The 20907-nt window shown below is 38.4% G+C and overlaps 3 protein-coding genes across 4 annotated transcripts; 2 read left to right on the plus strand and 1 right to left on the minus strand.

Annotated features, from left to right (window-relative positions):
• Positions 1 to 276: 276 nt before the first annotated feature.
• On the minus strand, positions 277 to 3441 carry zgc:152986 (uncharacterized protein LOC101884054 homolog). The gene is made up of 3 exons (XM_062997925.1): positions 3360 to 3441; positions 706 to 858; positions 277 to 627 (listed from the first exon to the last, which is right to left on the minus strand). The coding sequence occupies exons 1-3, from the start codon at positions 3391 to 3393 to the stop codon at positions 350 to 352; spliced, it is 465 nt and encodes a 154-aa protein (XP_062853995.1). The 5' UTR covers positions 3394 to 3441; the 3' UTR covers positions 277 to 349.
• A 30-nt stretch (positions 3442 to 3471) lies between these two features.
• crbn (cereblon) lies at positions 3472 to 12397 on the plus strand. 2 transcript variants are annotated; one of them, XR_010013181.1, is made up of 12 exons: positions 3472 to 3553; positions 3753 to 3862; positions 5106 to 5308; positions 6142 to 6300; positions 6404 to 6557; positions 6648 to 6710; positions 7166 to 7250; positions 7988 to 8103; positions 8646 to 8710; positions 8910 to 9041; positions 10064 to 10402; positions 12300 to 12397. XR_010013181.1 is itself a non-coding variant. In XM_062997926.1 (11 exons), exons 1-11 carry the CDS (start codon positions 3481 to 3483, stop codon positions 10239 to 10241), a joined length of 1338 nt encoding a protein of 445 aa, XP_062853996.1. In that variant the 5' UTR covers positions 3472 to 3480; the 3' UTR covers positions 10242 to 11861. The 2 variants fall into 2 exon arrangements, 1 of the variants encoding a protein (XP_062853996.1); XM_062997926.1 differs by lacking the exon at positions 12300 to 12397 and having other exon boundaries at positions 10064 to 11861.
• Positions 12398 to 14073: 1676 nt separating this feature from the next.
• Positions 14074 to 20864, plus strand: vhl (von Hippel-Lindau tumor suppressor). Its single transcript, XM_062997928.1, has 3 exons — positions 14074 to 14593; positions 17733 to 17855; positions 18482 to 20864. The coding sequence occupies exons 1-3, from the start codon at positions 14389 to 14391 to the stop codon at positions 18673 to 18675; spliced, it is 522 nt and encodes a 173-aa protein (XP_062853998.1). The 5' UTR covers positions 14074 to 14388; the 3' UTR covers positions 18676 to 20864.
• The last annotated feature ends 43 nt before the right edge of the window (positions 20865 to 20907 follow it).

Genomic DNA, 20907 nt, shown 5'->3' on the forward strand with positions numbered 1-20907 from the left:
AGCCTCTCTTGAACTCTCTTGAAAAGCAGTTACTTATAACCCCCCCCCCCTCTCTTAACAGTGTAACACTGCCATATGGTTGGCTAATTAAATAATTTTATTAATGAGAAGGTGTATGTTTTGCTAATAAAGCATTCAGTGAGTGTGTTAGCTTGTACTGGGAAAATGAGTTGTCTAGAATAAAGTTTAGTAGACACGCTAAAGTACTCATGTATCCTTAATTGTTTTACAGCATGTACTTTATTCAATACAAAATCAATGTGAATAACAGTCCATTTAGATATCATTATCAACAATAGTGGGTCCATACTGTATATTTAAACATTTGCCAAACCCCTAGTCTTTAATCTCACATCATGCTAAACATATTGCTAAAATGATTATCATCATCTTCCTGCCCGTCAGACCACATAGTAAAACTCCATCCTTGACCCACATGTTCATCACCCATGTTGAAATCTTCCTCCATCCGCAGCATCTCAAACAGTTCGTCCAGGCTGAAGGACTGAAATATACTGTTACCACTTAGGTCAGCATGGGGATCAAACCCCATATCTTGGTTTTTCTTCATAGTGCTGCTCTGGTCATAGACCCTCCGCTTTTCTTGATCTGACAACACCTCATAGGCTAGAAATAAAATACAGTCTATTACAGTACTTACAATTAAATGGTGAATAATGTAATATAAATGAGAATCATACATACCCTGTGCAAGCTGTGTGAAGATATCTTGTGCATTTGGACCAGGATTTTTGTCTGGATGAAGTTTAAGGGCCAGCTCATGAAAGGCTTTCTTTATCTCTTTTGCTGAGGCAGAACGAGGAACTCCTAATACTGAATAATAATCACTCATGCACTCTGAAACACACATGCAGAACAGCAGCAAGACCCACATATGGTCAGCCAGTGCCATCACTGGTTTGCAGTTCTGTTAACATGACCATCACAAACACACACAGTCCAAGTACACATTAATCAGTAGTATAAACAGGATATCATGTGTTGTGATTTAACATCATGGCTGCATTTAAATAAATACAACCTAGCACTGCAAAGTTAACGTTAAGCACAGTATTAGCAGCTCATGGAAAATGTATATTATATTTTCAGAGTGGAATTCATCATTCCCTTAGTATCAACAATTTGTCTGGGTCCCATCACAGTAGAGCTCATCAAACCGTCAATTGATCATCCGCATGTTTGACTGGTATAATTTGCGTAATATGAAATGTTATTTCCCACCCGACATAATGTCAACCAGGATCTACAAAAGTGTTCAATTTTAATAAATCAGTCCAATAAAATTATGCCAACGGTTTGGGAATCATGGTGTTTGTTTTTCTAAATGCTTCTCTTGGTTAGCAGTGTTTTTTTCCCTTACTGCACTCTTATTAATCCCAGTTTTGTATTGTGGAGTCATGAACACTGACCTTAGCTTATCTGTAATCTTTTTTTGACCTTCTTGAGAAGTTCTTGCTAAGTCCTTAAAGTTTCTCCATTTGAAAATGACGTTTCTCATTGTAATTTGATGGAGTTCTAATAGTCTAAGACATATTCTTACCTCATGCAAAAACATGCAAACTTTTCAGCCATTAAAAAGAGGTTTAGTTCTAACCCAGGTCAACAGAACACTGGTGTTGAACTCGATTAATTACAAAATAATAGTAACTTACTTTGTTAGTACATTGTTTGTTTGTTTATTAGGATTTTAACGTCATGTTTTACACTTTGGTTACATTCATGACAGGAACGGTAGTTACACATTACACAGGGTTCATCAGTTCACGAGGTTATATCGAACACAGTCCTGGACAATTTAGTGTATCCAATTCACCTCACTTGCATGTCTTTGGACTGTGGGAGGAAACCGGAGCACCCGGAGGAAACCCACGCAGACACAGGGAGAACATGCAAACTCCACACAGAAAGGACCCGGACTGCCCCACATGGGGATCGAACCCAGGACCTTCTTGCTGTGAGGCGACAGTGCTACCCACTTAGCCACTGTGGCACCCTGTTAGTACACTGAATTGTGTGTAATTAATTCTTAAAATAACACAGGTACTGCAAAACAGATAGCACATACCATGTTCGGGGAATGATTAAACGGATTAATTAAAAAATATTCATCAATATTAACAAATAGTAAGACATTATTTGCAATTATTGTGTACAATATCCTAAATAAATGAAGGCAGAAAAGAATACTGAACTGCTCCTAGCATTAAACTAAATTTTAAGTCCTAATAAGTGAACAGTTATGGGTGATATAAAGTAAACAGCCTTGGCTTTGAGGTGGTGTTGTTTTCTTTCTTTCAGCACATTTAAAACGTGTGGAAATTATTAAATTAAGTATTTACATTAGCTTGCAGAAACATGTAAACATGTTTTAAAGACTTAAAATACAAACTCACTCTCAGAAGGGGGTAGCACTGTCGCCTCACAGCAAGAAGGTCCTAGGTTCGATCCCCAGGAGGGGGCGGCCCGGGTCCTTTCTGTGTGGAGTTTGCATGTTCTCCCCGTGGGTTTACTCCGGGTGCTCCGGTTTCCTCCCACAGTCCAAAGACATGCAAGTGAGGTGAACTGGAGATACAAAATTGTCCACGACTGTGTTCGAAATAACTTTGTGAAGTGATGAACCTTGTGTAATGAGTAACTACCGTTCCTGTCATGAATGTAACCAAAAGTGTGAAACATGACGTTAAAATCCTAATAAACAAACAAACAAACAAAAACAAACTTTGTTAGTGCACTGAATTGTGTGTAATTAATTCTTAAAATAACACAGGTAGCAAAAAACTGCAAAACAGATATTACAGTGTTTGGTTAATTAATAAACAGGTTAATTAAAACATAATTATAAATATTAATAAATAAATAGTAAGACTTTTTTGAATTATTGTGCACAATATCCTAAATAAATGAAGGTAAAAAAGGGAATACTAAACAGCTCCTAGCATTAAACTAAATCTTAAGTCCTTATAATGAACAGTTATGGGTGATATCAAGTAAACAGCCTTGGCTGTGTGGTGTTGTTGTTTTCTTTCTTTCAGCACATTAAAAAATTATTTTACATTAATGGAAATTATTAAATTATTATTGACATTAGCTTACAGAAACATTAATGTAAACATGTTTAAGGTTTAAAATACGAACTCTCAGAAATGCTGCAGTAGCATGTGGGCAAGTGTCGTTTGTAGTACAGATAATTAAAACGTTGGTGAAAAGCTTACGACGATACACCGTACAAGCAATACAGCATTACGTGTGAATGTGTGAATGTGTGCTCACATATTTGGCGGCTGGTAGAATAAATGTGAGATTTAAAAAGATATATTCATTAAATATTTTTTATTTACCTTTTTTAATCGCGTCACGATGATTTTTTTTCATCCAGTCTGCAGAGGGCGCTGTGATTTTCTCCTCAGTGTTTCCGCTTATACTGCTCGCCAGTGTAAACCATGGTGTAAACACACTGACATGGCTGCTGATAGAGGAGAAGCTAACAACAATATTAACGACGACATGGGGAATCAGCTACTGCATTTGCGAGGTGAGTGTACTATATAAGTGCTCGCATCGTCTTTCTTAAATGCCCTAATAAATGCTTCACCGTTTAAACTACTGGTTTTATGTTGAATGTTGTTGAGGCCACTCAGCTGAAAGACATTAATCCAGGCTTGACATGACAGCCTCAGGTTTGAGTTGAAAGTGAAAATAAAAACAATAATGGTGTCTGTGTTGTTGTGTAGGAAATGAGGAGGAGGAGGAGGATGAAATGGAAACAGAGGATCGAGACAGTGAAAATGCAAAGAAGCCGAGCATCATTAACTTTGACCCCAGTCTGCCCACCTCACATGCTGTACGTGTAACTACCAGTCATAACAAACACAGATTAATTAGATTATAGCTAAAGATGTCTGATACTGACTGTTGTATCTGGACTGATGTTGGCCTAAAAGGCTAAAATAGTATTGAAACGGATTATTATTGCATTTTTATGTGGTTAATTATGCATCATGTTGACTGAAGTACAAAACCCTGACATATTTTAAGTTAGTTGTTGCTTGCAGAGTATACATCAGTGGTCCCCAACCACCGGGCCACAGATGGGTACCGGTCCGTGGGACATTAATTACCAGGCCGCACAGAAAGAATAAATAATTAGAGATCGCTACAAGAGCAATTAAATTTCCAAAGCTCTTTAGTAATTGTCTCCAATTACCACTAGGTGGGAGCAGTGTCTCGTTGCAGCAAAAAAAAGCTCAGGATTTACACTGATTTTCCATTCTATAGTTATTCTATTTTAAATTCTCCTTGCCCTCGCCGGTCCGTGAAATTATATCTTATATGAAACCGGTCCGTGCTGCAAAAAAGGTTAGGGACCGCTGGTATACATGGTTACTTCTAGGAAGTAGGGATCTGCTCAGAGCTTTAACTTTGAAATCAGGTCAGATATTTAAGAAATTGGGATTGGGAAATTTCTGATTAGAGCTATCTGCAACATCTGTTACCCTTATCACATAAATCTGTGTTTAGAGATTTTAAGGCTGCTTAATTCTACTGCTGCTCCAGCATCATCCAACAGCTCAGTGAAAGTCACTCTCCGAACTAGAAGCACATAACATTTCTGCCCACCTCTGCAATAACTGGTTGCTAAAGGTGTTTGATTACATGTTTACTTTAGCTAAACCAGTAATTTTAGCTACTATTAGGAAAAATAAAAGTGCAAGCTTCCTGCCATACGTTTCTGGTCTCTTACCATTGCTTTATCCTGGTAAGAATTTCAGTGGGTCCAGTTTCCCTGGAAACACTGGGCTCAAGGCCCCTGGACAGGGTGCGAATCTATCACGAGGCTTCAGCCGTCTCCCTTTCTTAGACATGGCCAATCATGTCTGTGTAGGTGCCCGGCCACCCAATAGCACCTGCAGAAATTCGAACCTGGATTTCATCAGTAGTGAGTTAGTTAGTGAGTTAACACACTGCTACACCACCTGAGTGCCATGGTTTCAATGTTAAACCAGTTTTAGTTTAATATACAGAAAAATAAGTTTTAGGTGTTGTGGTTCAGAGCTGATGGCATTCTTGTTTTGTCTTTGGTTTAGTATCTGGGCTCAGACATGGAAGAGTTTCATGGCCGTACTCTTCATGACGAGGACAGTCTGCAGACCTTGCCCGTTCTCCCTCACGCTGCTCTGATACTAATCCCGGGTCAGACGCTGCCACTACAGCTCTTCAGACCGCAGGAGGTCAGCATGTTCCGCAACTTGGTCAGCCAGGACCGCACATTTGCTGTGCTTGCACACAGGTAACCACTCCAACATGCTTGTTAATGATGAATCATTACAATACACAATCCTCTGACTACATACTCAGTTAACGCACAGAAACACTATAGCCAAATGTTATTGTTTTGGTTACCCACAACTTGCATGTTGTGAACCACTAGTGATCAGTTGTTCAATGAAATGATCCAAACGACTGTGTACATTATTTAATAATATAAAATTGATTGGTCTAAGAATGACAGTACTGTGCTGCAGAGTACATTTTTTAGTACCCCTGGTATTTTTGTGTTAGATGTATTAAGAAAAAGCAAATTACCCTGGTGTTATAATGTCATGCTATGGTCAATAAAATATCAATAGAAGGTCAATAGAAGAAGCAGACTTTTTTAACCAAGATAATATATGTTTTGTGCTCCAAGTGTTAAATATACAACAGCCACCTGTATCCAGGAGTCCAAAAAGCATTATTGGCACTGATGTCTGGGTGAGGGTGTGACACTTCTTTGTCGACTGTCAGTCAGAAGACACTAGTTAATTAAGGGCATCTGTAATCTTACCTGTACTGAATAAGGCAGTTTTGTTGCTTTGAGATGTTTCATGAGAGGTGATGTCTTATTTACATTCTTTGGCATTTAGCAGATGCTTTAATCCAAAGCAACCTACAAATGTAACTAAATGCAATTCAAGCAATTAAGGATTAAGGGGCCCAACAGTGGCAACTTGGTGGTGACAGGGCTTGAACCAGTGACCTTCTGATTACTAGTCCAGTATCTTAACCACTGAGCTACTACTGTTAGAGGTAGCACATAACAAATATCTTTGATCCAGATGTTTTATTGTTTTGACCATACAGTCCTGATGCTAGCGGAGGTGAATTAACAGCAGAGTTTGGGACGACAGCAGAGATCTATGCTTTCCGTGAGGAGCAGGAGTACGGTATTGAGACAGTAAAAATCAAAGCTATCGGACGCCAACGCTTTAAAGTGCATGAGATTCGCACTCAGGCAGACGGGTAAGACCTCAAAACCACAATACAGTGAGGTTCAGATAATTAAAGGCAAATAACATATTATTTGTAGATTGCCTATTGATCAGTATATACTGTGTGTTTTTAGGATTCGCCAGGCAAAGGTACAGATTTTGCCTGAAAGGATCCTGCTCGACCCTCTAAGTGCACTGCAGCATTTGTCCTGCTTACGAACACATATTCCACACGCCAAACCAACACAAATGCAAAGTCAAGTGCAACGCTGCCAGTCGTACAGACGGGTAATTATCATGCCGATCAATATTTATTACACAAAGCATTAAATTGTGTTATTTTAGCTTTTTATTCACTTTGCTGTCTTTCTATTCCAGAGGAAGTTGTGTTCTGCTAGTATGACCTCATGGCCTCCTTGGGTGTACTCCCTGTATGACTCTGTGAGTGTTAAGAAAGATTATACATCCTGTCATATCTATACAAATACAGAGTATACATGTGTGGGGATTTGGAGCTAAAAGGTTTACATATGTGTATTTACCATATGGCCAAAAGTATGTGGATGAGTGTGTGGACACCTGACCATGAGCTCAAAGCACATCTCATTTCAGATCTATTCCATAAACACACACAATTCCCCATTCATCTGATTATAACAGCCTCCAATCTAATGAAAGGGCTTATTAATGCAACAACCTTAAATATTTCCTAATTGTGTATCGTCCTATGCATCTATCATACTGATAGCATATTTTTGCCAGGAAGGTCTCCAGATCCCTCAATATTTCAATGTTACATACTGCAGCTTGTAAAATATGAAGAATGACACTAATCACTACACCTGTTCATTAAAGATTTGGTCTGTAATGATTGTATGTGTGTGTGTGAATTAAAGGAGACTCTGATGAGCAGAGTCAAGAAGCAGCTCCATGAGTGGGATGAAAACCTTAAAGACGATTCGCTACCTACAAATGCTATAGGTAGACCTGCTTATACTAACCACAGAATACACACTTACCCTGCATTTACTCCAGCAGTAACACATAATGTGAGAGCCATCATAGGTCACTCATTTGCATATATTTTTTAATCTTTTAATTGGGATAATTTCTCTGACTCTTCAAAATGTGTTGCCGAGATTATTCATTATTACAGCGAAGTATTTAATTTGCTTGTAAATACTTACTTGTATAAAGATTGAAGCTGTTATAAAGATCAACACATGTTCATCAAGTATTAAATGAACTTGTGGTAGGTCTGTCCACACCGAACATTGCAGCATCTGAAAATAGACTGTGTGCTCTGTTGGTATAGGGTTGCCAGGTTTTTGAATTTTAAACGGTTTATGAGCATAGTTTACTGGGCTTGGTGTAATCACACCATTTATGTGTATGTGCAAAATTCCCACACTTTAAAGTCTGCATTATGACGGGGTTTGACATGGAAAAGGTAATGAGCCATGTCATGCCAGGGCTGAAATCCACCGATCATAACTAGGCATGACTTATGAAGCTTGGTGAGCAGCAGTAAAGCCCCTGTTGATGATAGAACAGCATTTTGATCGACAGCACGTTGATTAAAACATTATTTTTCCATGAAAGTTCTCGGAAAACACACCACTAAGTAACTGTAAGAACATTAAACCTTAATGAAAAAGAGGAGCAAAGTGATGTGCTGACAACCAGTGGTACCTAATGTGTACATGTTTCTATTTTAGATTTCTCATACAGGGTGGCTGCCTGTCTGCCAATAGATGATGCTCTTAGACTTCAACTGCTGAGGATTGGTAGTGCTATTCAGAGATTGCGCTGTGAGTTGGACATCATGGACAGGGTGGGTGTCTGAGAGCATGACATGAGTCTTAGGTGTTTAGGAAGCATTTTCCTTCTAATCAAGTTGTATCCAATCACCTGATCACGTTACATTTCCTCTACTGCTGATGACCTCCATTCTAATTAAGGAGGGCCACCCCCTCTGACACGTGTGCTGCAGCCGACCACTTCTTGTTTTACCTGGACTAGGCAAGCTCATATGGAGCACAGAGTCACGCACTTTCCATTATACCCTGACTTTGTGCAGGCACCATTGATCAGCCAGCAGAGGTCGTAACTGCAGCAGTTATAGGGAATCCCCTCTGGCAGTCTGACTCTTCCTACAAGCCAGTTATTGTCTGTATAGGCGCCCGGCCTGCCGGTAGCAGAGCTGAGATTCGAACTTGTGACTTTGAGATGTCAGCTCAAATGTGCTAGCGCGTTTTACCACTGCACCAGCCGAGTGACCTAGAACTAAAGATTTTGGTTTTAAAACAAGCTTTATTAGAAACCCTTTTCTTAAACAGCAATTTGACATGATTCTGTTTTGATCTATGGCTACAGTGTACATCTTTATGCTGCAAACACTGCCAGGACACAGAGATCACAACCAAGAATGAAATATTCAGGTAAGGCCTGCATAAAGCCTCATAAGAAGCTATTTCTTTGCCATCTAGATAGCAGGTCACACAGATTCATCTTGTATTAATTGTAGCTTCTTATGATAAATTAATAATAGTCAATAAATTCAGTTGTTTACCATTGTTTGTGGTAAATAGAAGTAAAATAGAATGTTGGTAGACATTTTTCTGTGTTCTGTTTCTGCAGTCTTTCTCTGTATGGACCGATGGCAGTTTATGTGAATCCTCATGGTTATGTTCATGAAACCCTGACTGTCTACAAGGCTAACAACCTTAACTTAATTGGTAGACCCTCTACATTACACAGTTGGTTCCCAGGGTGAGTGTGTCTGTGCATTATTTAGTATTTACTTCAATGTGCATATTTTAGCTATAAACAGTTAATAGATGTTTTAATAGCCACATTAGCCCAGAATATAAGTCAAAATAATTACTAGCTACTAAAAATATTCTAGCTACTCATGATTATCTAAGATGACCACAGTAATTTGGGGGGTTAGAGAATCCTTTCTTCCCTAGATTTTCTGCACTAGCCAACACACAGTTTATTATCAGCCTCTTTAATATAATCAAAACAATGTGTCAACATATTCTAATTAGTAATGTTGTCAAGACCTTTACAGTATGGACTGTATCTAATTACATTTTGTTGTCCGATGCGGTTATAATTGCTGAAGTTTATATATGACATTCTATATGACATGTCCTTTTGTGTATATCAGTAATATGATTTACATATGTAAATTAATTGTTTTGTCTTCATGAACTGTATACACTGATCTGCAACAACATTAAAACCACTGACAGGTAAATAACTACAATTAATCAACGAATAATGGTATATATTAGGCAGCAACAGTCAGTTCTTGAAGTTGATGTGTTAAAAGGATAAAAATGACTGACAGTGACTGACAAGGGCCAGATCGTGGTGGCTAGTTGACTGAGTAAAAGCATCCCCAAAACATCAGGTCTTGTGGTGTGTTCCTAGCATGCATTGGTTAGTAACTACCAAACATGGCCCAAGAAGGGACAACCAGGGAACCGGCATCAGGGTCATTGGCACCCAGAAATCACTGATAAGTGGGAATGAAGCTGGGTGTCTACCCAGACATAATTGGTTAAGTCTGAAAAGGGGACTGCCAAAGCCCTGAAATGGATTGCCATTCTGTCCAGTTTTCTTGCCTTGTGTCCAGTGTTTCCCAGTGGAACTGGGCTCACCGTGACCCTGACAAGGATTAAGCGATTGATAAAAATGAAATGAAATTTTCTGCATTAAAACAAGGCGTGCATGTTCAGATCTGCTGTGTACATTAACATGAAAGCATTAATGTGTGTGTTTAGGTACGCATGGACTATAGCTCAGTGCCGGACCTGTGGTTCTCATATAGGCTGGAAGTTCTCAGCGGTAAAAAAGGATTTGAGTCCTCAGCGCTTCTGGGGTCTGACTCGCTCTGCTCTCCTACCAACAATCCCTCAGAGCGAGGAGGGTGTCGAGGGGTCACGTCAGCTCTGCCTGTGACCTTTGCATGGCTCACATGAAATCCTCCTGCAACATAGCCCAAATCATCCCACTCCATACTGAGGAGAAAGACACGGCAGGAGTCAGGGATCTGTGAGGTTGAGGTTGAGGTAAAAAGGAGACAGTTAGAGAAGATGGGGTGCAGATTGAAGAATTGAAAGGTGAGAGATGAAGAGGGAAAAACTGCTGTGTAAACTGTGTTCTCATGCAGAGTGAAACTTAATTGTCACTGTATAGCACAGTGAATAATGTCACTTTAATGCTTTTGCAATCTGAATACATTCTACTGGTTTGTGTTCTTGTAACTGCACTCTGTCTTGCTGACTTAAGAACTACTTACAGTTGCAAGATGAAATGTGTGAACCATTTGGAATAGCTTGGAATTCTGAATTAGCAGATTAGTAAGACTGTAGCTCAGTAGTGTACTTCCATAAAACATCTTTTGTTTGTATTGTTTATGGTGGACACAATGAGGTTTTAATTTCCAGAGATTTCTGCAAGTCCCAGGGGTTCTATCCTATTTTCTTTAGCATTTCTCTTCCAGTGTTACAGTGTTTGCTAAATGCCCACCCCTTTGCAGAGTAGCAACAATACTTAAATTGTTTAATTTTTACACCACTTGTCTTATTGTGTATAATGAATACTCTTATCCTGAATGCAGATTTAGCTTTTCCCGGTTTATTTCTTCTATACAATCCTTCTAAAGCCTGCTAAGTGTAATTTGGCTAGTGCTTGGTTTACATGAACAGATCTTTGGAACTAGGAGACTCAGACTCCAGTTTGAGGACCAAGTATCTCAACAACCCACACATTAAATCTTATTTTAAGTAACTGGAACACATCTTCTGAAAAACTGTTATTCAAAAAACATGCTTATGTGTTAACAGGCTAGAGGGAATTATTGTCTGCCTAAGCTTAAGTATTCAAATTTGTAAAGCAGAAATCCAGGTAAATCCAGTGTTCAAAACGTTTTCCTGCAACTGTAATTTTTTTCAACAACTATTTATGCCTACAGCAATTTTTCCTTAAGTATTTGGAAAGTATTTGCTCTTGGTGTATAGTTTATATAATTATCTTTTGGGTATGTTTATATGGAATAAGCCTTCTGTGTAAAAAAAAAGAGATTATTTTATGTGGGTGCATAATAGGCCAAAGCAAGATCATTTATATGAGGTTATAAAGCATCAGGATAATACTTGGGAAGTTGTCTCATGTGTGTTACTGAGTACCAGAGAAACTGTGGATTTGAATGGACAGTCTGGGATTTATTTTACATCATAATTTAAGTCTTAACAGTGGGACAGCTCTCATTATTTTTGTATTTACCAAATGTACTTAACCCCCTTTTTACATGTTGTCAATGACTGTTATTTGTTGATGTGTATTATGCTCACTAAAGAAATTGTCAGTGGCAGGTCAGTGCATTGACTACAACACATTGGGAAACAATTATAATGCAGTTGTCACAGTTTCTCATGATAAAAAATACATAGAATCAGATCCACATAAAACAGCTTGTGTGTATTTCAACATTGCATATTCATTGCCACTTACTACCATATGGATTTAGGGAGTTATGCTGTTTAGTACTAAGGTAATAAAATCTGTAATGGATATTTGTATTGTGAGTAGTTTATACTGATTTTTGTTAAACCTTCACCACCAAGCAAACAATTTCCCTACCCAAGTTTTGGGTATGGTTGTGCAGCTGTCCCAGAGTGTGACTTATACTGTATATGTGTTGTCCTGCGTGAGGGGTTCACTGACCGGGACCAATTTACCAAACCCAGATCCAATGATTTTGGTCAGATTTGGATCCTGCACTCTTCAGTTCAGTTGGTGGCTAAGTTTCCAGGTTCACGTTTTTCCCGCCAAATTGGACTTGTTTGAAAATGTAGACAAAGGTGAAAATCTGAAGGTCCAAAGATTCAAAATTTACAGTGGCTGCCAAAAACCTTCCATTACAAACAGTACAAAATGAAAATAAAGTGCATTGTGAATGTGTACTGATATGAGTGTTAAATAACAGCTGACAACCTAATAACAGGGAATATTCAGCAGGTTACAGCTGAGTGAGGGAGAGGAGATAGTGTAGGGTGGCCACTTCCATTACCCAAACAAGAGGACCCCAGAAAGGAAGGCATGACGGTAGGTAGTAAGGATAGTGTCTGCAGCACACAAAATTTAAACCTTGATTGAAAACCTTAATTGTGATGCAACCAACTAGAAAATTGGCATATTAATAAATGTTTTACTCACCACATTTAGATCCTTGCATACTTACAAAAGCCTGAAGTTCATCCTTGCTACTCTTTAAAATAAAAGGGTGGTTAACCGATCACTCAGAGCTGTACATTGTTTTCGTTTTGGCATACTGACAGCATGAACAGTTATAAAAACTTAGTAATTTAATTAACTACCACTTCAAGGCAGGACAATAAAGTGGTGGCTTTAAACCAATATAATACTAGTAATTTTTTTTTGACGTGTTCTTAGGCCAGTGACTGGACAATTAATTATAATCATTACAAGCATCTGGTAAACTTCCAAAAGAGGACAAATATGTGACCGTCCAGGCATTGTGCTGGACTGCAGACAGGCAGATGAAAAACCGGTCAGTCCGCCCTAAAACTGGGCATATGGACACCCTAGTGATGCGTGTGTTGTATATCTCGTTATTAGAGACGTCCACCTTCTGACCGACGATTTGTGAAGGCTAAAAGGTGGTAAACTTGTGCAGGTCAACAATAAGATGAGTTCCAATATTTTTTTGAAGTAAATCATAATGCGACGATGACAAAAGAGAGGGGAGGATACAGAAAGTGTCAGGGATACATATCCCTCAATCCAATCCATCCATCGCCCATGCTGCCACACAACTATCGATCGCCCATGCTGGCACAGAAATAACAAAAATGATGGTGCTTATTTCTCAAATGCTAGATCATTATTTGACAAAAGCAGTTCATTCAGAGTTGCAGCTGGTGTTTCATGTTGTTTGCCATGTGCATTTTAACTGTTGATCATTTAGGATGTGTATTGGAAGAAATGTCCAGGAAAGGGATTCGTTTACAGAGAACAAAATGCACAGAGCTGATGAATTCAGTGATTGTTCATTATTATAAAAGAAATAATATTATTAGTGATATAATGATTTTATAACAATGCTAATAATGTTATTGTAAACAAAATGCTTCGAAAAAGTATAAATTTAAACATAAAATTAAAAACAAAGTAAGATAAACAGAAGATTTAGGTGTAGTACGCTGGTAGATTTGGGCTAGTTCCAGCTTCTAAAATAAAGCAATAAGCCACGAGAGACCGTGTTACTGCGATTTTATCACAGGAAGGATGTTTTGAAACGTCTTTCCCCGTGATTAAATCATAGCAGTAATGCACAGTCTCGAGTCGGTGGTCAACATAAAATATAATAAAACACAACAATGTTCAATTTATAAATGTTTATAAAAATTATAAAAATTTATAAAAATTTATAAAAACACTTACAAAAGCATTCTTCCGCGAAATCAGGTGCGTTAACAGTGTTGCTAGGCAACATGAGGGCGAACAACATTCTTAATAAACATTCCTCCACAAACACTATTACATTATTTCTTGGACTAATGATTAGGATTACTGTTTATATTAATCTGGACATTTCCGTACATGACTTAAAATAGTGTTCAACCAAGTTTGTACTTTTTCTTTTCAGTGGCGTATTAATATGGAATGATGTGAGGTGGTCATAGGTGTGCGTATATCGGGGATTTTACAACGGCTGCCAACGCGGCTCAGCCAATCAGGTTTTAGGACCGGAACTATCCGTTTTATAAGGAGGGTTTTGGACTTCAGCTGGAGCTGGATATTTTTTGCCAGACCTGGCAACCCTGACTAGTTACAACCCCAAACGGAAAAGACGTAGACGAGGAGTCTGTCACTTAATGAATGTTTATCTGCGGTCAGTAGTTGAATTTCATGTATTTAAGTTTATATCCTTCATTCTTATAATCATCACATGAGTATATTACAGACGTTTTCCAATCTAGGCAGAGTTGTGTAGCGTTAGTTAGTTAGTAAGCTAATAAAGCTAGCTGTGTTAGCGTGTATCGGTAGGTTCAGTATTGTGTATAACAGCAGTTTGTTAGTAATGGCTCAGGCGGATCAGGCAGGGGACAGGCAGCAGCTGGTTCCTCCTCTGGTCCGATCTCTGGACAGTCGGATCCCGGTTGGTGTGGTCTTCTGTAACCGCTCTCCCCGCATGGTTAAACTGCTCTGGATCGACTTTCGTGGAGAACCGAAGTCCTACGGTGACCTGCAGCCGCAGACCGGGAAGAGGATCCACACTTTTGTGGGTAAGTTCGTACTGTGATGATCTGAGCTGTAATGTTCACCCAACACAGGCCAGTAAGTCATTTAACAACTTGAAGGTGCTCCTGGGGTGGTCCGGGTCATTTCTGTGTGGGGTTTGCATGTTCTCCCCGTGTCTGCGTGGGTTTCCTCCTGGTGCTCCGGTTTCCTCCCACAGTCCAAAGACATGCAAGTGAGGTGAATTGGAGATACGAAATTGTCCCTGACATTAAACTTGTGAACTGATAAATCTTGTGTAACGAGTAACCACCATCTCTGTCATGACTGTAACCAAAGTGTATAAAACACGATGTTAAAATCCTCACTCACTCACTTTTTTAACCACTTATCTAATTAGGGTCTTGGGGGGGGGGTTGGGTGCTGGAGCCTATCCCAGCTTTTCAATGGGCTCAAGGCACACAGTAACACCCTGGATGGGGCGCCAGTCCATTGCAGGGCAGACACACACATACACACACACACATTCACCTATAGGGCAATTCAGTGTTTCCAATTAACCTGACTGCATGTTCTTGGACTGTGGGAGGAAACCGGAGCTCCTGGAGGAAACCCACGCAGACACGGGGAGAACATGCAAACTCCGCACAGAAAGGACCTGGACCGCCCCACCTGGGGATCGAACCCAGGACCTTGCTGTGAGGCGAGAATACTACCCACTGAGCCCCACGTTAAAATCCTAATAAATAAATAAATAAATTGAAGGTGCTCCCTCATTCCATTAATATATTTCATTCATATATAAATAATAACAGCTTTACGTTTCTGGGAAAACGTTCAACCAGATTCTAGACTGTGTCTGTAAGGATTTCAACCCATTTAGTTTTATAACCTATCTATTCAGGCACTCAGTCTGTTTACTGGGGTTAAGGTCAGGGCTTTGTGCAGACTACAAACTATCTTCCCACACCAAAACCATCAAACCCAGTCACAGTCATGCTGGAACAGAAGTAAGTTGCCACAAAGCAAAAAGGAATATAATTTAATACAATCTCAATTTCTGGAAAAGTTTTGTAAAATTTTGTAAAATGCAGGAATCTGAAATGTGTTCATATTCTTGATCCTTTATTTAACTGACAAAAGAAATACAAATAATCCAATTAACCTTTTGTCCTGCTCTTTTTCTGTTGAACTATGATATAGACTCTGTGCTTGACTGTAAAACAAGACATTTATTTTTCATTTTAGTATCTCTTGCTAAGAAATGTATTTTACTTTTATGGTCAGTTCCTCAAGTTCCATCTGTTAGTTTCTGGCTAAACCAGGTTACAACAGTGCTTCCACTGGAGCAACTGACATATAACTTGCATCAGAAAACACACAGACTCTGGCAGATATGGCAACTGTTGATGTCCTATCTTGAATTGTCTTAAACTGCTAATCTTATTCATCCATTCTATTATTTAGTAGTTTGGTTTTGTTCTTTTGTTTTTTTTGCTGTGTCATGTATATTGATAATTATTAACCTGTATGTCCAAAGATAACTGTACTTGTGAACCTGACTTTATGTGCAAATAAAAGAAAAAAGAAAAAAAAGAAAAAAAAAGAAATACAAATAAAAGACGTCCAGTGTTTCATTGACCTAATTAGTTGCATTTGTAAATATAAAGAAATGTGCAATTTACCTGCAACACACAGGAGTTTAGGACAGTCATGTTTACATCTGTTACATTGCCTATCTTATTAGCAATGCTTTTTACTTGTTTATTTACACACTGGTTACATTCATGACAGAAACCGTAGTTACTGGTTTAATGTCAAACACAGTCATGGACAATTTTGACTGTGGGAGGAAACCCACACATACACAGGGAGAACATGCAAACTCCACACAGAAAGGACCTGGACTGCCCCACCTGGGGATTGAATCTTCTTGCCGTGAGGTGGCAGTGCTACTCACTGAGCCACCAATGCTGTTTACTTATCTGTGGTTGCTGTTGTCTGATTCTATTCATGGTGCACCATACATTTTTAATAAGAATTTGAGATTCTCTGGATCCCTAGAATCTTTCACAAATTTATGCACAGTTCATGGTGTAAGACCCAAATTATCTGCAAGTTTGCAAGAAGTTGGGACAAAGTAGTAAGCCATGACCTATCTTTGCTTGTGAAAGACTGAGCCTTTGCTGGTTCCCTCTCTATACTGACTCATGATACCCTTACCTGTTATTAATTCACCTGCTATTTGTGAAAGGTTTTAAATCACATTTACATTTTCAGCATTTAGCAGACGCCTTTATCCAAAGTGACTTACAGTACAGTTACAGTATACAGTCTGAGCAATTGAGGGTTAAGGGCCTTGCTCAAGGGCCCAACAGCAGCAACCTGACAGTGGTGGGGCTTGAACCAGCGATCTTCTGATTACTAGTCCAGTACCCTAATCACTAGGCTATGGCTTGCCCTACAGACATTGTTAGATTTAGAAGATACAATCAGTTAAATAAAGGGTTAGGAAAGTTAACAAATCATGAATTCTTGTTTTTATTGCATTGTACAAAATGCCCAAACTTGGGTTTGTATTTAAACTATTGTTATTATAATGGGTGCCCATGTACTTTTTACCATATAGTGTATATTTTAGCACCTGCCAATCAGTCAGTTGTCTGGTAAGGTAATAGACCAGTTAATTTAAACTGATCTTTTCACTGCCCTGTTCATGTCATTTTTACAGCAGTTGTCTTAGCAATTTCCCCCACATAAATCTGTCATCATGCATTAGCAGGTGAAATATTAGCAGTTTTATTTTGTTTCTGAATATATACTATGCACCTTGTTAGTTGTCACTTATCACAATTAGAATAGAATGGATCGCCTTAATTCGTCATATACACATGTACAGTTTAATGAAATTCTTTATTTGCATATCCCAGCTTGTTTGGAAGCTGTGGTCAGCCATTGTATGGCGCCCCTGGAGCAGAGAGGGTTAAGGGCCTTACTCATGGGCTCAACAGTGGCTGCATCGCAGAGCCTGGATTAGAACTCTCAACCTGTCCCAGTGATTAAATCAGACATGAGGAGCTTAAACATAGTCATGCAGTTTGGTGCCATTCTTAAGGTTAGTAATGGAACCTAATGGGTAAGAGCAATAAAAAATAATTCCTATCTTTTGTTATTTTTTCCTGAAAGGTCATCCATGGATGTTTCGTGATGCAGAGTCTGATGACCCAATGAGGGTGAACAATAAAGAGATGTACTTGCCCAATGCGTTGGAAGACGAAAAATTGTCAATAGTCAACATAACACTACCAGGTAAACCTCAGACTGCTGTATGTATTTTGTTAAACAATAAATAATTAGAAGCCCCTGTTTGTATTAAGGCTTCATTTACACTAGGGATGTTAATAATTAACCGGTTAAACCGATAACTGACATTCATTGTATGATTAATGCTGTCAGGTTAAAAACACAATTTAAATGTATTTCTAACAGCTGATGCTTAATTTAAACTCAGAGCAGATCTAGTTAGATTTCAGGCTGTTGATTTGAATCACCTAAATTGATGTGGATAGTTTGATTCATGCTCCAGTATGAAGGCAAAGTGTAATAAGCTGTTGGCTACCAGCCCTATTTAAAAACTGCATTCTGGATGCTGAACTGTTTTTGCTCAGTGTTTATGTTCATCTTACTGTTCTACATTACTGTCATGTTTACTGTGTAAAGACATAAGGTTCATAAGCAACTGTGACATCTTTTATATTTTAACGAGACTAAACAAGTTTGTTGGGTATCTGTAGTTATCTGGTTATAGAAATTGGCAATTTAATGGCTCATTTAATCTTGGTCACATCTAACCATTTCCTCTTATGTGAGCCAGGCTTTTCTTTCACAACAGTGTAAACAGCAAAAATGCCATTTTCTTGCTATGTTTTTTTTAGTGTATTCACTGCAGGACCGCTGTCTACAGGTGGTACGGAAGTTGGTGCGTAGTGAACATTTTTCTCATTTGGAAATTGCTCATTGTCTTCAAGAGGATCTTGCACAGAAACCCAGCATCTACACTGACCTGCAGCGCATCAGCCAGCGAGTGGAGCAGAGACTCCTGCAGAACAGAGAGGAACAAAACAGATGAATATGTGGACACGGATACACAGAGACTATTTTATCTTCCAGATGTATACTCAAAACTACGCTGAGAATAATAGATACCATATTTAGAAGATGCTTATTTAGTACATCCAGAAATGATGTATGAATTACAAAAGACTGATGGGAGTGGAGGTAATGATGAGGTTATGCTTGAGTTGTGAGTAGCCATGGTTTGCTGGTAAAGGATGAACAGTTTTCACTTTTACTTGTCAAGTGGCTCCTGACTGATGATTAAGGTGAATACCAGGGTAAACCCACCCACGTGGATCTAAACTGTGCCATGTTTTTGTGTGTATGTTTTTGTGTGTAAACATCCTTAGTCAAAGCACTAGGTTACTTGCTTGTTTACACAAGCACATTTCTAATTCATATTTTTACACAAGAAACATTATTAAGGGCTGTACAATGCTAAAAAAAAACTGGCAAAATTTGGTTTTATAACCTTTAACTCTAAACAGTATAGTGAACTCTTGATGTAAACAACAGACTGTACATTATTAAAATTCTGTGATTTGAGACATCAGTAGCCTAAACCACCTTCACAGTGACATGCTTACACTACTTACACATGGATTGGGACAAAGGCACCTAGTACACAGAATACATCCTGTGCAGGGCACTACAAACATTCGCTCACCATTCCATTTACACTTTACACATTTACACAGAAGCCAGGCCTGATGTGGCGTTTGCTATTGATCGACTGGTGACCAGGCCAATCACATGACCAGTCAGGCTTGGTTTAAAATGGTGACATGGAAACATCTTGGGGCTTACCACCTGCAGAGTGAATAGTAGGGTTTGGATCCATTGCCAGCCAGGCTTCATTTATATTTTTACATGAGTGCCTTGATGTAGTCTTTAACTGTGATAACATTAAAACAAAAATATCAAATGTATAGCAACTGTAAACATTTAAATATCTATCACACATTCCTGTCTGTACATAATCCTGTCTGTTACTTTTTAAAGCCAAGGAAAAGTTGGTTTCTGCAGACCCCAATATATTTATCTTATGAAGAAAAAACATTTATGTTAAGAACAGTAGACAAATATGTATAAGTAGTTCTTTTCTTAAATATGTTTTTATTGTATTGATATTTTGTACTAATCTAAATGCCTTCTGAACGCTATTTAAATATTTTTACATATAATTGACTGAAATATGAATATAATTAAGTATATTTTGTATGCTCTAACAGGCCAAAAATAAAGGTCATTTATTTTGTTTGATTTTGGGAGAACAAATTAAAATCTGTCGGCACTGCTTCACCTAATGCAAATGTAACAGCACTACACACACACATTTTCATGTGAATAGTCAATCAACCAAGTAATATTTGGTCAGTGATGACCCTTTAGTGGTTTCATTTTGCTATAGTAAATACTTCTTGACTGTAACTTTGCTATAGTCAGTAGTATACTACATAGAAAGGGCAATTTCTAGTAGCTCTAATTGGCCTGATTGCATGTCTCTGGACTTGTGGGAGAAAACCCAAGCAGACTTAGGGAAAACATGCAAACTCCACACAGAAAGGACATCCGACCAGGGAATTCCAGGTCTTCTTGTTGTAAGGTGACAGTGCAACCCACTGTGCCACTCCAAATCTTACATATTATAGTGTTAATTGTTTGAATTTTTTTTTTAAATTTTTGTGTGTTATAATCAATGTAGTCGGTTGTATATGTACTGGACAATGTATGCAAATTAAGTGTTAATATCTGGATAACAACACAAAAAGAATTGACACAATTTGATCAAATATCTGAGTGAACTGAGTGGCGTTGGCTTGTTTACATTCCTTCCCCAAGGGCCCTTTACTCCACAACAATCTTTAGTGCTCACAAATAAAAAAGGTTTTGCATTTCTTAAAAGCAAACATGTCAGAATTTTGTGCTTTATAAGTAAATTGTACTTTGTACAGTAAACTGTTTTTGTACTTTACCTTTTAACCACTGAATTCTATGCAATGCCCCTTTAACTGATCATGAACCAAATATAACCTAATGCTTTATGTTCTATCATAAATCTACTTAATAAAATGTCAACCAAGTTTTCAGTTCATCTACACTTCTGTGGTGGCTTGGTGGGTAGCACTGTTACCTCAGTTCGATTCCAAGATGGGCAATCTGGGTCCTTTATGTGTGGAGTTTGCATGTGTTGGTTTTCTCCAACAGTCTAAAAAATATATATTTAAGTTCCTTGACCTTGAAC

This window comes from Trichomycterus rosablanca, chromosome 6, assembly GCF_030014385.1.
Source record: "Trichomycterus rosablanca isolate fTriRos1 chromosome 6, fTriRos1.hap1, whole genome shotgun sequence".
Classification (NCBI taxonomy): domain Eukaryota; kingdom Metazoa; phylum Chordata; class Actinopteri; order Siluriformes; family Trichomycteridae; genus Trichomycterus; species Trichomycterus rosablanca.